Here is a 13,215-nt window from a genome sequence, read left to right on the forward strand (position 1 = left end):
GACAACAACAACAACAACAATAACTCACCCTGGCCCCTGGTTTGCCCGGTGGACCGGCTGGTCCTTGTACTCCGCTGTCTCCCTAGAGAGGTGTCAAAGGGAATTACAAGAGAGAAGAAGAGGTTTGTTTTATTACACATTAATGCACGATAAAGGACATTAAAATGGAACCCAGAGGGCAAAACTGGTTGCATTGACATCACCGACATCATTGTAACCCAATTACTACCAGTTGTAATCTGGTTGTGATGGCGTCATAAAAACAGCTTTGCCTGCTGGGAAATATAATAAATGACAGGATACTCACCGGTCCACCAATGGGTCCAACGGGTCCTAGACCTCCTGCCTTGCCTTGCTCTCCCTACACAGAGACATCACAGTGAACAGGCTGTTACTGGATGGACAACTTGAAATGCATTTTAAATCAACTTGGATTTGATTTGGACTTACTGTTTTACCAGCAGATCCTATTGTTCCAAGAAGACCTGCCTCTCCAGAGCTACCCTGAAGTAGAGCAACAGAAACAGAGTTTAGTGTCATAATCTGACGTGGACAGATACACGTACCATAGGATGATATCGTAGTGTCTGTCAACAGACTGGGATGCCACAACTAACAAGGAACTTTGTCCAATGTGCAGATTTTTCCATCACTGATTTTGGACATTTGGCTCGTAGACTTGCCCGAAACTTACAGAGAGCAGGGGGTGGAGCTACCGCCCTGATTCCATCCCCAATGTAGAATCAGGTCAGGACAGTCAGGTCAGTGTCAGGACAGTCAGCTCTGTGTCAGGACAGTCAGGTCTGTGTCAGGACAGTCAGGTCAGTGTCAGGACAGTCAGCTCTGTGTCAGTGTCAGGACAGTCAGGTCAGTGTCAGGACAGTCAGGTCTGTGTCAGGACAGTCAGGTCAGTGTCAGGACAGTCAGGTCAGTGTCAGGACAGTCAGGTCTGTGTCAGGACAGTCAGGTCAGTGTCAGGACAGTCAGGTCAGTGTCAGTGTCAGGACAGTCAGGTCAGTGTCAGGACAGTCAGGTCAGTGTCAGGACAGTCAGGTCTGTGTCAGGACAGTCAGGTCAGTGTCAGGTCAGTGTCAGGACAGTCAGGTCTGTGTCAGGACAGTCAGGTCAGTGTCAGGACAGTCAGGTCAGTGTCAGTGTCAGGACAGTCAGGTCAGTGTCAGGACAGTCAGGTCAGTGTCAGGACAGTCAGGTCTGTGTCAGGACAGTCAGGTCAGTGTCAGGTCAGGTCAGTGTCAGGACAGTCAGGTCTGTGTCAGGACAGTCAGGTCAGTGTCAGGACAGTCAGGTCTGTGTCAGGACAGTCAGGTCAGTGTCAGGACAGTCAGGTCAGTGTCAGGACAGTCAGGTCAGTGTCAGGACAGTCAGGTCTATGTCAGGACAGTCAGGTCAGTGTCAGGTCAGGTCAGTGTCAGGACAGTCAGGTCTGTGTCAGGACAGTCAGGTCTGTGTCAGGACAGTCAGGTCAGTGTCAGGACAGTCAGGTCAGTGTCAGGACAGTCAGGTCAGTGTCAGGACAGTCAGGTCAGTGTCAGGACAGTCAGGTCAGTGTCAGGACAGTCAGGTCAGCGTCAGGACAGTCAGGTCAGTGTCAGGACAGTCAGGTCAGTGTCAGGACAGTCAGTGTCAGTGTCAGGACAATCAGGTCAGTGTCAGGACAGTCAGGTCAGTGTCAGGTCAGTGTCAGGACAGTCAATGTCAGTGTCAGTGTCAGGACAGTCAGTGTCAGAACAGTCAGGTCAGTTTCAGGACAGTCAGGTCTGTGTCAGGACAGTCAGGTCAGTGTCAGGACAGTCAGCTCTGTGTCAGGACAGTCAGGTCAGTGTCAGGTCAGTGTCAGGACAGTCAATGTCAGTGTCAGGACAGTCAGTGTCAGGACAGTCAGGTCAGTGTCAGAACAGTCAGGTCAGTGTCAGGACAGTCAGTGTCAGGACAGTCAGGTCAGTGTCAGGACAGTGTCAGGACAGTCAGGTCAGGTCAGTGTCAAGGCAGTCAGGTCAGTATCAGGACAGTCAGTGTCAGAACAGTCAGGTCAGTGTCAGGACAGTGAGTGTCAGGACAGTCAGGTCAGGTCAGGACAGTCAGGTCAGTGTCAGGACAGTCAGGTCAGTGTCAAGACAGTCAGGTCAGTGTCAGGACAGTCAGGTCAGTGTCAGGACAGTCAGGTCAGTGTCAGTGTCAGGACAGTCAGGTCAGTGTCAGGACAGTCAAGTGTCAGGACAGTCAGTGTCAGAACAGTCAGGTCAGTGTCAGGACAGTCAGGTCAGGTCAGTGTCAAGACAGTCAGGACAGGTCAGTGTCAGGACAGTCAGGTCAGTGTCAGGACAGTCAGGTCAGTGTTAGGACAGTCAGGTCAGTGTCAGGACAGTCAGGTCAGTGTCAGGACAGTCAGGTCAGTGTCAGGACAGTCAGGTCAGTGTCAGAACAGTCAGGTCAGTGTCAGGACAGTCAGGTCAGTGTCAGGACAGTCAGGTCAGTGTCAGGACAGTCAAGTCAGTGTCAGGACAGTCAGGTCAGTGTCAGGACAGTCAGGTCAGTGTCAGAACAGTCAGGTCTGTGTCAGTGTCAGGACAGTCAGGTCAGGTCAGTGTCAGGACAGTCAGGTCAGTGTCAGGACAGTCAGGTCAGTGTCAGGACAGTCAGGTCAGTGTCAGAACAGTCAGGTCTGTGTCAGTGTCAGGACAGTCAGGTCAGGTCAGTGTCAGGACAGTCAAGTCAGTGTCAGGACAGTCAGGTCAGTGTCAGAACATTCAGGTCAACGTCAGAACAGTCAGGTCAGTGTCAAGACAGTCAGGTCAGTGTCAGGACAGTCAGGTCAGTGTCAGAACATTCAGGTCAATGTCAGAACAGTCAGGTCAGTGTCAAGACAGTCAGGTCAGTGTCAGGACAGTCAGGTCAGTGTCAAGACAGTCAGGTCAGTGTCAGAACAGTCAGGTCAGGTCAGTGTCAGTGTCAGGACAGTCAGGTCAGGTCAGTGTCAGTGTCAGGACAGTCAGGTCAGTGTCAGGACAGTCAGGTCAGTGTCAGGACAGTCAGGTCAGTGTCAGGACAGTCAGGTCAGGTCAGTGTCAGGACAGTCAGGTCAGTGTCAGGACAGTCAGGTCAGTGTCAGGACAGTCAGGTCAGGTCAGTGTCAGGACAGTCAGGTTAGTGTCAGGACAGTCAGGTCAGTGTCAGGACAGTCAGGTCAGTGTCAGGACAGTCAGGTCAGGTCAGTGTCAGTGTCAGGACAGTCAGGTCAGTGTCAGGACAGTCAGGTCAGGTCAGGTCAGTGTCAGTGTCAGTGTCAGGACAGTCAGGTCAGGTCAGTGTCAGTGTCAGTGTCAGGACAGTCAGGTCAGTGTCAGGACAGTCAGGTCAGGTCAGTGTCAGGTCAGGTCAGTGTCAGGACAGTTAGTGAGGGAAAAAAAGTATTTGATCCCCTACTGATTTTGTACGTTTGCCCACTGACAAAGAAATGATCCGTCTATAATTTTAATGGTTTATTTGAACAGTGAGAGACAGAATAACAACAACAAAAATCCAGAAAAACACATGTCAAAAATGTTATAAATTGATTTGCATTTGAATGAGGTAAATAAGTATTTGAACCCCTCTCAATCAGAAAGATTTCAGGCTCCCAGGTGTCTTTTATACAGGTAACGAGCTGAGATTAGGAGCACACTCTTAAAGGGAGTGCTCCTAATCTCAGTTTGTTACCTGCATAAAAGACACCTGTCCACAGAAGCAATCAATCAATCAGATTCCAAACTCTCCACCATGGCCAAGACCAAAGAGCTGTCCAAGGATGTCGGGGACAAGACTGAGACCTACACAAGGCTGGAATGGGCTACAAGACCATCGCCAAGCAGCTTGGTGTGAAGGTGACAATAGTTGGTGCGATTATTCACAAATGGAAGAAACACAAAATAACTGTCAATCTCCCTCGGCCCGGGGCTCCATGCAAGATCTCACCTCGCCGAGTTGCAATGATCATGAGAACGATGAGGAATCAGCCCAGAACTACACGGGAGGATCTTGTCAATGATCTCAAGGCAGCTGAGACCATAGTCACCAAGAAAACAATTGGTAACACACTACGCCGTGAAGGACTGAGATCCTGCAGCGCCCGCAAGGTCCCCCTGCTCAAGAAAGCACATATACATGCCCGTCTGAAGTTTGCCAGTGAACATCTGAATGATTCAGAGGACAACTGTGTGAAAGTGGTGTGGTCAGATGAGACCAAAATGGAGCTCTTTGCCATCAACTCAACTCGCCGTGTTTGGAGGAGGAGGAGGAATGCTGCCTATGACCCCAAGAACATCATCCCCACCGTCAAATATGGAGGTGGAAACATTATGCTTTTATGTTTTTCTGCTAAGGAGACAGGACAACTTCACCGCATCAAAGGGACGATGGGCGGGGCCATGTACTGTCAAATCTTGGGTGAGAACCTCCTTCCCTCTGCCAGGGCATTGAAAATGGGTCGTGATGGGCACACAGCCAAGGCAACAAAGGAGTGGCTCAAGAAGAAGCACATTAAGGTCCTGGAGTGGTCTAGCTGGTCTCCAGACCTTAATCACATCGAAAATCGGTGGAGGGAGCTGAAGGTTTGAGTTGCCAAACGTCAGCCTCGAAACCTTAATGACTTAAGATCTGCAAAGAGGAGTGGGACAAAATCCCTCCTGAGAAGTGTGCAAACCTGGTGGCCAACTACAACAAACATCTGACCTCTGTGGTTGCCAACAAGGGTTTTGCCACCCAGTACCAAGTCATGTTTTGGAGGGGTCAAATAATTAATTCCCTCATTAAAATGCAAATCAATGTATAACATTTTTTCCATGCGTTTTTCTGGATTTTTTGTTGTTATTCTGTCTCTCACTGTTCAAATAACCCTACCATTAAAATGATAGACTGATAATTTGTTTGTCAGTGTGCAAAAGTACAAAATCAGCAGGGGATCAAATCCTTTTTCCCTCAATGTAGGTCAGTACCCATGCTCTTATCCAGCTGCAGCTCCTCAGTGACATAGACTAGCTCTATTGGTCAAAAGGGTTGAGTTTATGGCACAGAGTAATTCATGCCCATTGGCTGTAGATTAATTGATGTAAGTGGTGCATTGTGGGTGAATTAGGAATTGGAATACTATTTTAATAGGATCTCTATGATGCCTACCTTCTCTCCACCAGTTCCTTTAGAGCCAGGAGAACCAGGTAATCCCTAGAGAGGAAACACAACATTGTCAATCAAAATCAATCTACAGTAACAAGAATTATCATGTAAATACCTAGAATACATCTGACCAAACCACTCATGCATTTATTATCCATTTCAAAGATGTTGTTGAAAACATGAAAATCTCTAAATCTTGTAAAACAAAAGAACCTACACAATGGTGGTTGTCAATCAGAAACAATTATCTCATGTTATTATTATTATGTTATTTCACATCAGGATTAGAATACGGGAGGCTGAGGAGGATTACACAGGCGCAACCAATCAGAACACCTGTTAGTGTGAGGTCAAAGGTCATACTTACAGGAAGTCCCTGAAGCCCCACCTCCCCTGGAGACCCAGCCTTGCCAATGGTGCCCTGTGGAGAAAGAGAGTTATGTGAGTTAAGATGAACTTTTGACATCACAGTTGTAATCTTAACTTGATTTGACAACTCCTGCTGATTCCTCCGTTGAAACAGTATGAATCCCATTTTATAGTAGACTTTTCAGAATGCTGTGATCTCCATTGCCAGGCCAATAGAAATGGCTGCAGAAAAGAATCACTGTAGACCTATGAGAGGGCACAGCAAAACTAGAACGATGCATCTAAACATCTTACAGTAGATCCTGTCCATACCTTTCCACCTGGCAATCCAGGAATACCTTCACGGCCATCCACTCCTGACAAACCCTAGACATGAAAAAAGAACCACGACAATTATTCCATGACAAGTGTTAATGTTCCAAGAAGGTTCTATGGTTCTATGAATGGTTCTGTGGCTTAAATGATTCTAAGAGTCTATGAATACACAAACAGACAGGATATGCTTACATTTTGCACCGCCAAGACTGATTGTTTCTGCTGTGATACAATAGTTACAGTAATACTTACACCCTTTCCCTTGGGCCCAGGAAGACCTGTGATTCCTCTTCCACCTTGAGATCCCTAGATAACAACACAATAGGATAAGGAACCAATCAAGGCATCAGCATTACACCATCTCCACCACCCCAGACAGTGACTAAAGACAAGAATGAATTTGTCCATGTGAAACCATGGTAGGTGTATTTTTGACTCTGAAACCCACCTCATCACCTTTAGGACCAAACTCGCCCATCACGCCCCTCTGGCCTTGGTCACCCTAACAAGAGACAGCATCAACATATTCTAAGACAAACCCTTCTACAGATGTTTAATCAGGTCCTTCATTGAGAACACAACACAGTGTCGTATTCCTGAAACAGTCACCTTTCCAGAGGTCCAACATTAGTGAAATCATAATGAACAGGAGAAGGGGATTATGGGAGAATACTTACAGTGGCTCCTTCAACACCCTGGGGACCTGGATCTCCATCATGTCCTCGTGCTCCCTGTCACAACACCAGGGGTATATTAGCATTAAGATGACAGAGAGGATTGAAATACAATTAACTTCAAAGAGTGACTCTTACCAGTCCACCTTTGGGCCCCATCATTCCAGTGGAGCCTCTGATTCCCTGAGGACCCTGGAATCACACAACAGCAGAAAGACAAACTGTCACCATAGACAGTCTGTTCTATTATCACTACAGACAGTCTGTTATATTATCACTACAGACAGTCTGTTATATTATCACTACAGACAGTCTGTTATATTATCACTACAGACAGTCTGTTATATTATCACTACAGACAGTCTGTTATATTATCACTACAGACAGTCTGTTATATTATCACTACAGACAGTCTGTTATATTATCACTACAGACAGTCTGTTATATTATCACTACAGACAGTCTGTTATATTATCACTACAGACAGTCTGTTATATTATCACTACAGACAGTCTGTTATAGTATCACTACAGACAGTCTGTTATATTATCACTACAGACAGTCTGTTATAGTATCACTACAGACAGGCTGTTATATTATCACTACAGACAGGCTGTTATATTATCACTACAGACAGTCTGTTATATTATCACTACAGACAGTCTGTTATAGTATCACTACAGACAGTCTGTTATATTATCACTACAGACAGTCTGTTATATTATCACTACAGACAGTCTGTTATATTATCACTACAGACAGGCTGTTATATTATCACTATAGACAGTCTGTTATATTATCTGTTATAGTATCACTACAGTCTGTTATAGACAGTCTGTTATATTATCACTACAGACAGCCTGTTATATTATCACTACAGACAGTCTGTTATATTATCACTACAGACAGTCTGTTATATTATCACTACAGACAGTCTGTTATATTATCACTACAGACAGTCTGTTATATTATCACTACAGTCTGTTATATTATCACTACAGACAGTCTGTTCTATTATCACTAGTCTGTTATATTATCACTACAGTCTGTTATATTATCACTACAGTCTGTTATATTATCACTACAGACAGTCTGTTATATTATCACTACAGACAGTCTGTTATATTATCACTACAGACAGTCTGTTATATTATCACTACAGACAGTCTGTTCTATTATCACTACAGACAGTCTGTTATAGTATCTGTTAAAGGTAGGTTAATGAGAGTATCAAACCGTTGGGCCCTGGGATCCGAGGTCCCCTGTGGTTCCCTGGTCACCCTCTTCACCCTAGAGAGAGAGAGAGGTAACATGCAGACATCAGTAAGATGAACAGCTGCGTATGACAGAGACATTAAAACATAAGTAGGTACATTTATAGGAGGATAGAAAGATGGATTTCAAATGTAAGCTGTTTCAAAACAACTTTAATGGCCGCAAAACAACTCCCATGGACTTTAAATCAATGTTCCTACAGCCTCGTTGACTCAGATACATGACACACGTTTCAATGAAATGGACTCTACCGCTGATCACATTGCCAAAGGTGTGAGTGCTGTCAGCTGTCAGAGACTACACGCTTTGACTTGTGAGTGAAAAGCATGCATGTTCTACACTAAGCAAGGCTGAATTCTATACATGGAGAAAGTCATTTACAGTCCATATGGATACATGGAGCCTTGAATCCAGACAGACAGACAGTGAATGGAGTTATAGGCCACTAGGTGATGAAGTGACTTGGGTATATAACTGAACTTATTTCCTTATATATGGATGTATGGAACCATTACAGGGCTGAGTGTGGATGTGTTAGCATGGCATTCCACATCAACCATCACCCCTGCATCACTAACATGGTCTGCATCCCAAATTACACCCTAATCCCTATAAAGTGCTCTACTTTTGACCAGGGCCCATAGGGCTGTGTTCATATGTAGAGCACTATGTAGGGAATAAGGTGTCATTGGGGACGCAGACATGGAAATAGTTTACTTTCAGGCAACATATCACTCACAGCCTTTCTAAATGAAATGAGGCAAAAATATGAAAAAGTGTGAGGTTTATGTTGTGCAGAGATCCTATAAGCAGGTAGAGATCCTATAGCATGTAGAGATCCTATAGCAGGCAGAGATCCTATAGCAGGTAGAGATCCTATAGCAGGTAGAGATCCTATAGCAGGTAGAGATCCTATAGCAGGTAGAGATCCTATAGCAGGTAGAGATCCTATAGCAGGCAGAGATCCTATAGCAGGTAGAGATCCTATAGCAGGCAGAGATCCTATAGCAGGTAGAGATCCTATAGCAGGCAGAGATCCTATAGCAGGTAGAGATCCTATAGCAGGTAGAGATCCTATAGCAGGTAGAGATCCTATAGCAGGTAGAGATCCTATAGCAGGCAGAGATACTATAGCAGGTAGAGATCCTATAGTAGGTAGAGATCCTATAGCAGGCAGAGATCCTATAACAGGTAGAGATCCTATAGCAGGTAGAGATCCTATAGCAGGTAGAGATCCTATAGCAGGTAGAGATCCTGACTGCATGGATCACAGGCCCTGACCGCATGGATCACAGGCCCTGACCGCATGGATCACAGGCCCTGACCGCATGGATCTCAGGCCCTGACTGGATGGATCTCAGGCCCTGACTGGATGGATCTCAGGCCCTGACCGCATGGATATCAGGCCCTGACTGCATGGATCTCAGACCCTGACTGGATGGATATCAGGCCCTGACCGCATGGATCACAGGCCCTGACCGCATGGATCACAGGCCCTGACCGCATGGATCTCAGGCCCTGACTGGATGGATCTCAGGCCCTGACCGCATGGATATCAGGCCCTGACTGCATGGATCTCAGACCCTGACTGGATGGATATCAGGCCCTGACCGCATGGATCACAGGCCCTGACTGGATGGATCTGAGACCCTGACTGGATGGATATCAGGCCCTGACCGCATGGATCTCAGGCCCTGACTGCATGGATCTCAGGCCCTGACTGCATGGATATCAGGCCCTGACCACATGGATCACAGGCCCTGACTGCATGGATCTCAGGCCTTGACCACATGGATCTCAGGCCCTGACTGCATGGATATCAGGCCCTGACCACATGGATCACAGGCCCTGACCACATGGATCTCAGGCCCTAACCACATGGATCACAGGCTGGACGCATACTGACAGCTAAGAAGTAGCAGTGAGAGTATTTCTTGTAATGTCTAATCTGAATATCTTGGTCAGTCAAGATGTAAAGCTGATCTCATGACGCATCACATGAAGCAATGAGACTAGAGGAGCTACAAAGCTCCAAGCTTATTTTATGTCATGGAAACATCTGGTTTTCCAAGAAACAGACTAAACCTAGTTCTGGACCAAGTCATTTTAATGCCGTGTAGGTTTTTGTTCAGTTCTCTGAATGTGTGTAAAATGTAAGCCGTTACCTTGTGCCCTTGTTTCCCAGGCTCTCCTCCTTCCCCTTTTACTCCTTTGTGACCCTAGAAAACAGAGGAACATGAAGCTTAAACACCCTCCCCAATCTCTATCACATATCACTGTTAGACTATCATATTACTAACTGTGAAGACAATAGAATAGATTTAAACCAATGACTTCTGTGAGGCTGTAGGTTGAAGCAGCTATGGTTACCATTAGCACAATATATGATAACTTATGAGACCAAGCTATCAATACACCACTGGCTATGTTCCAGTGCCCTTCCTAGCACACCACTGAGAACGTTTATCCATTACATAACTTCATATGATACACTAGTGAGGGCAGGCACTCTCCTTGGCCCCTGACCCCTGACCCTTGACTCACCTTCATGCCAGGGAGGCCGGGATGACCAGGTGTCCCAGGTGGACAGGCACCAGGGCACTAGACAGCAGCAGGATAAATCAACAGGGTCAGATTATCACTCATACGTGTAATGCCAGGCACTGAGTTGTGTGAACTTGAACGAACAAAGTCTTACCAGCTCGGCACTTAAATCCTGCATCCCTGCTGCACCCTGAAAAACACATCATTTTGAGAATTGTTAATCAGTTGATTAGGAAGAGTAGATGACTGTTCAACGTGACACACAAACAGCTCACGACATTCTCTGGATGTGCTTGTCAACGTATCATCAACTAGGGACGTAACACAGTGACAGTGATCCACAGATGTACTACTCACTCTAGGCCCTGCTGATCCACAGATGTACTACTCACTCTAGGCCCTACTGATCCACAGATGTACTACTCACTCTAGGCCCTGCTGATCCACAGATGTACTACTCACTCTAGGCCCTGCTGATCCACAGATGTACTACTCACTCTAGGCCCTGCTGATCCACAGATGTACTACTCACTCTAGGCCCTGCTGATCCACAGATGTACTACTCACTCTAGGCCCTACTGATCCACAGATGTACTACTCACTCTAGGCCCTGCTCATCCACAGATGTACTACTCACTCTAGGCCCTGCTGATCCACAGATGTACTACTCACTCTAGGCCCTGCTGATCCACAGATGTACTACTCACTCTAGGCCCTGCTGATCCACAGATGTACTACTCACTCTAGGCCCTGCTGATCCACAGATGTACTACTCACTCTAGGCCCTACTGATCCACAGATGTACTACTCACTCTAGGCCCTACTGATCCACAGATGTACTACTCACTCTAGGCCCTACTGATCCACAGATGTACTACTCACTCTAGGCCCTACTGATCCACAGATGTACTACTCACTCTAGGCCCTGCTGATCCACAGATGTACTACTCACTCTAGGCCCTACTGATCCACAGATGCCCTCTAGGCCCTGATCCACAGATGTACTACTCACTCTAGGCCCTACTGATCCACAGATGTACTACTCACTCTAGGCCCTACTGATCCACAGATGTACTACTCACTCTAGGCCCTACTGATCCACAGATGTACTACTCACTCTAGGCCCTACTGATCCTCAGATGTACTACTCACTCTAGGCCCTGCTGATCCACAGATGTACTACTCACTCTAGGCCGTGCTGATCCACAGATGTACTACTCACTCTAGGCCCTACTGATCCACAGATGTACTACTCACTCTAGGCCGTGCTGATCCACAGATGTACTACTCACTCTAGGCCGTGCTGATCCACAGATGTACTACTCACTCTAGGCCCTGCTGATCCACAGATGTACTACTCACTCTAGGCCCTACTGATCCACAGATGTACTACTCACTCTAGGCCCTACTGATCCACAGATATACTACTCACTCTAGGCCCTACTGATCCTCAGATGTACTACTCACTCTAGGCCCTACTGATCCACAGATGTACTACTCACTCTAGGCCCTGCTGATCCTCAGATGTACTACTCACTCTAGGCCCTACTGATCCACAGATGTACTACTCACTCTAGGCCCTACTGATCCACAGATGTACTACTCACTCTAGGCCCTACTGATCCACAGATGTACTACTGTACACTCTAGGCCCTACTGATCCACAGATGTACTACTCACTCTAGGCCCTACTGATCCACAGATGTACTACTCACTCTAGGCCCTACTGATCCACAGATGTACTACTCACTCTAGGCCCTACTGATCCACAGATGTACTACTCTAGGCCCTCTGATCCACAGATGTACCTCACTCTAGGCCCTACTGATCCACAGATGTACTACTCACTCTAGGCCCTACTGATCCACAGATGTACTACTCACTCTAGGCCCTACTGATCCACAGATGTACTACTCACTCTAGGCCCTACTGATCCACAGATGTACTACTCACTCTAGGCCCTACTGATCCACAGATGTACTACTCACTCTAGGCCCTACTGATCCACAGATGTACTACTCACTCTAGGCCCTCTGATCCACAGATGCCCTCTAGGCCCTGATCCACAGATGTACTACTCACTCTAGGCCCTACTGATCCACAGATGTACTACTCACTCTAGGCCCTACTGATCCACAGATGTACTACTCACTCTAGGCCCTACTGATCCACAGATGTACTACTCACTCTAGGCCCTACTGATCCACAGATGTACTACTCACTCTAGGCCCTGCTGATCCACAGATGTACTAGAGGCCCTGTGATCCACAGATGTACTACTCACTCTAGGCCCTGCTGATCCACAGATGTACTACTCACTCTAGGCCCTACTGATCCACAGATGTACTACTCACTCTAGGCCCTACTGATCCACAGATGTACTACTCACTCTAGGCCCTACTGATCCACAGATGTACTACTCACTCTAGGCCCTGCTGATCCACAGATGTACTACTCACTCTAGGCCCTGCTGATCCACAGATGTACTACTCACTCTAGGCCCTACTGATCCACAGATGTACTACTCACTCTAGGCCCTACTGATCCACAGATGTACTGATCCACAGATGTACTACTCACTCTAGGCCCTACTGATCCACAGATGTACTACTCACTCTAGGCCCTACTGATCCTCAGATGTACTACTCACTCTAGGCCCTACTGATCCACAGATGTACTACTCACTCTAGGCCCTGCTGATCCACAGATGTACTACTCAGGCCCTCTAGGCCCTACTGATCCACAGATGTACTACTCACTCTAGGCCCTACTGATCCACAGATGTACTACTCACTCTAGGCCCTGATCTGATCCACAGATGTACTACTCACTCTAGGCCCTACTGATCCACAGATGTACTACTCACTCT

General features: G+C 46.7%; 1 protein-coding gene across 1 annotated transcript in view; it reads right to left on the reverse strand.

Annotated features, from left to right (window-relative positions):
• Positions 1–13,215, reverse strand: part of col9a1b (collagen, type IX, alpha 1b) — a 58,577-nt gene that overhangs the window by 32,617 nt on the left and 12,745 nt on the right. The window contains exons 10-23 of the mRNA XM_065023276.1: positions 10,501–10,536; positions 10,347–10,403; positions 9,968–10,021; positions 7,764–7,817; positions 6,666–6,719; positions 6,531–6,584; positions 6,302–6,355; positions 6,106–6,159; positions 5,851–5,904; positions 5,537–5,590; positions 5,173–5,217; positions 451–504; positions 308–361; positions 29–82 (exon numbers count right to left, since the gene is read on the reverse strand). Coding sequence (XP_064879348.1) covers positions 29–82; positions 308–361; positions 451–504; positions 5,173–5,217; positions 5,537–5,590; positions 5,851–5,904; positions 6,106–6,159; positions 6,302–6,355; positions 6,531–6,584; positions 6,666–6,719; positions 7,764–7,817; positions 9,968–10,021; positions 10,347–10,403; positions 10,501–10,536 — 732 coding nt within the window. The remainder of the gene's footprint in view (positions 1–28; positions 83–307; positions 362–450; positions 505–5,172; positions 5,218–5,536; positions 5,591–5,850; positions 5,905–6,105; positions 6,160–6,301; positions 6,356–6,530; positions 6,585–6,665; positions 6,720–7,763; positions 7,818–9,967; positions 10,022–10,346; positions 10,404–10,500; positions 10,537–13,215) is intronic.

This window comes from Oncorhynchus nerka, linkage group LG10, assembly GCF_034236695.1.
Source record: "Oncorhynchus nerka isolate Pitt River linkage group LG10, Oner_Uvic_2.0, whole genome shotgun sequence".
NCBI lineage: Eukaryota > Metazoa > Chordata > Actinopteri > Salmoniformes > Salmonidae > Oncorhynchus > Oncorhynchus nerka.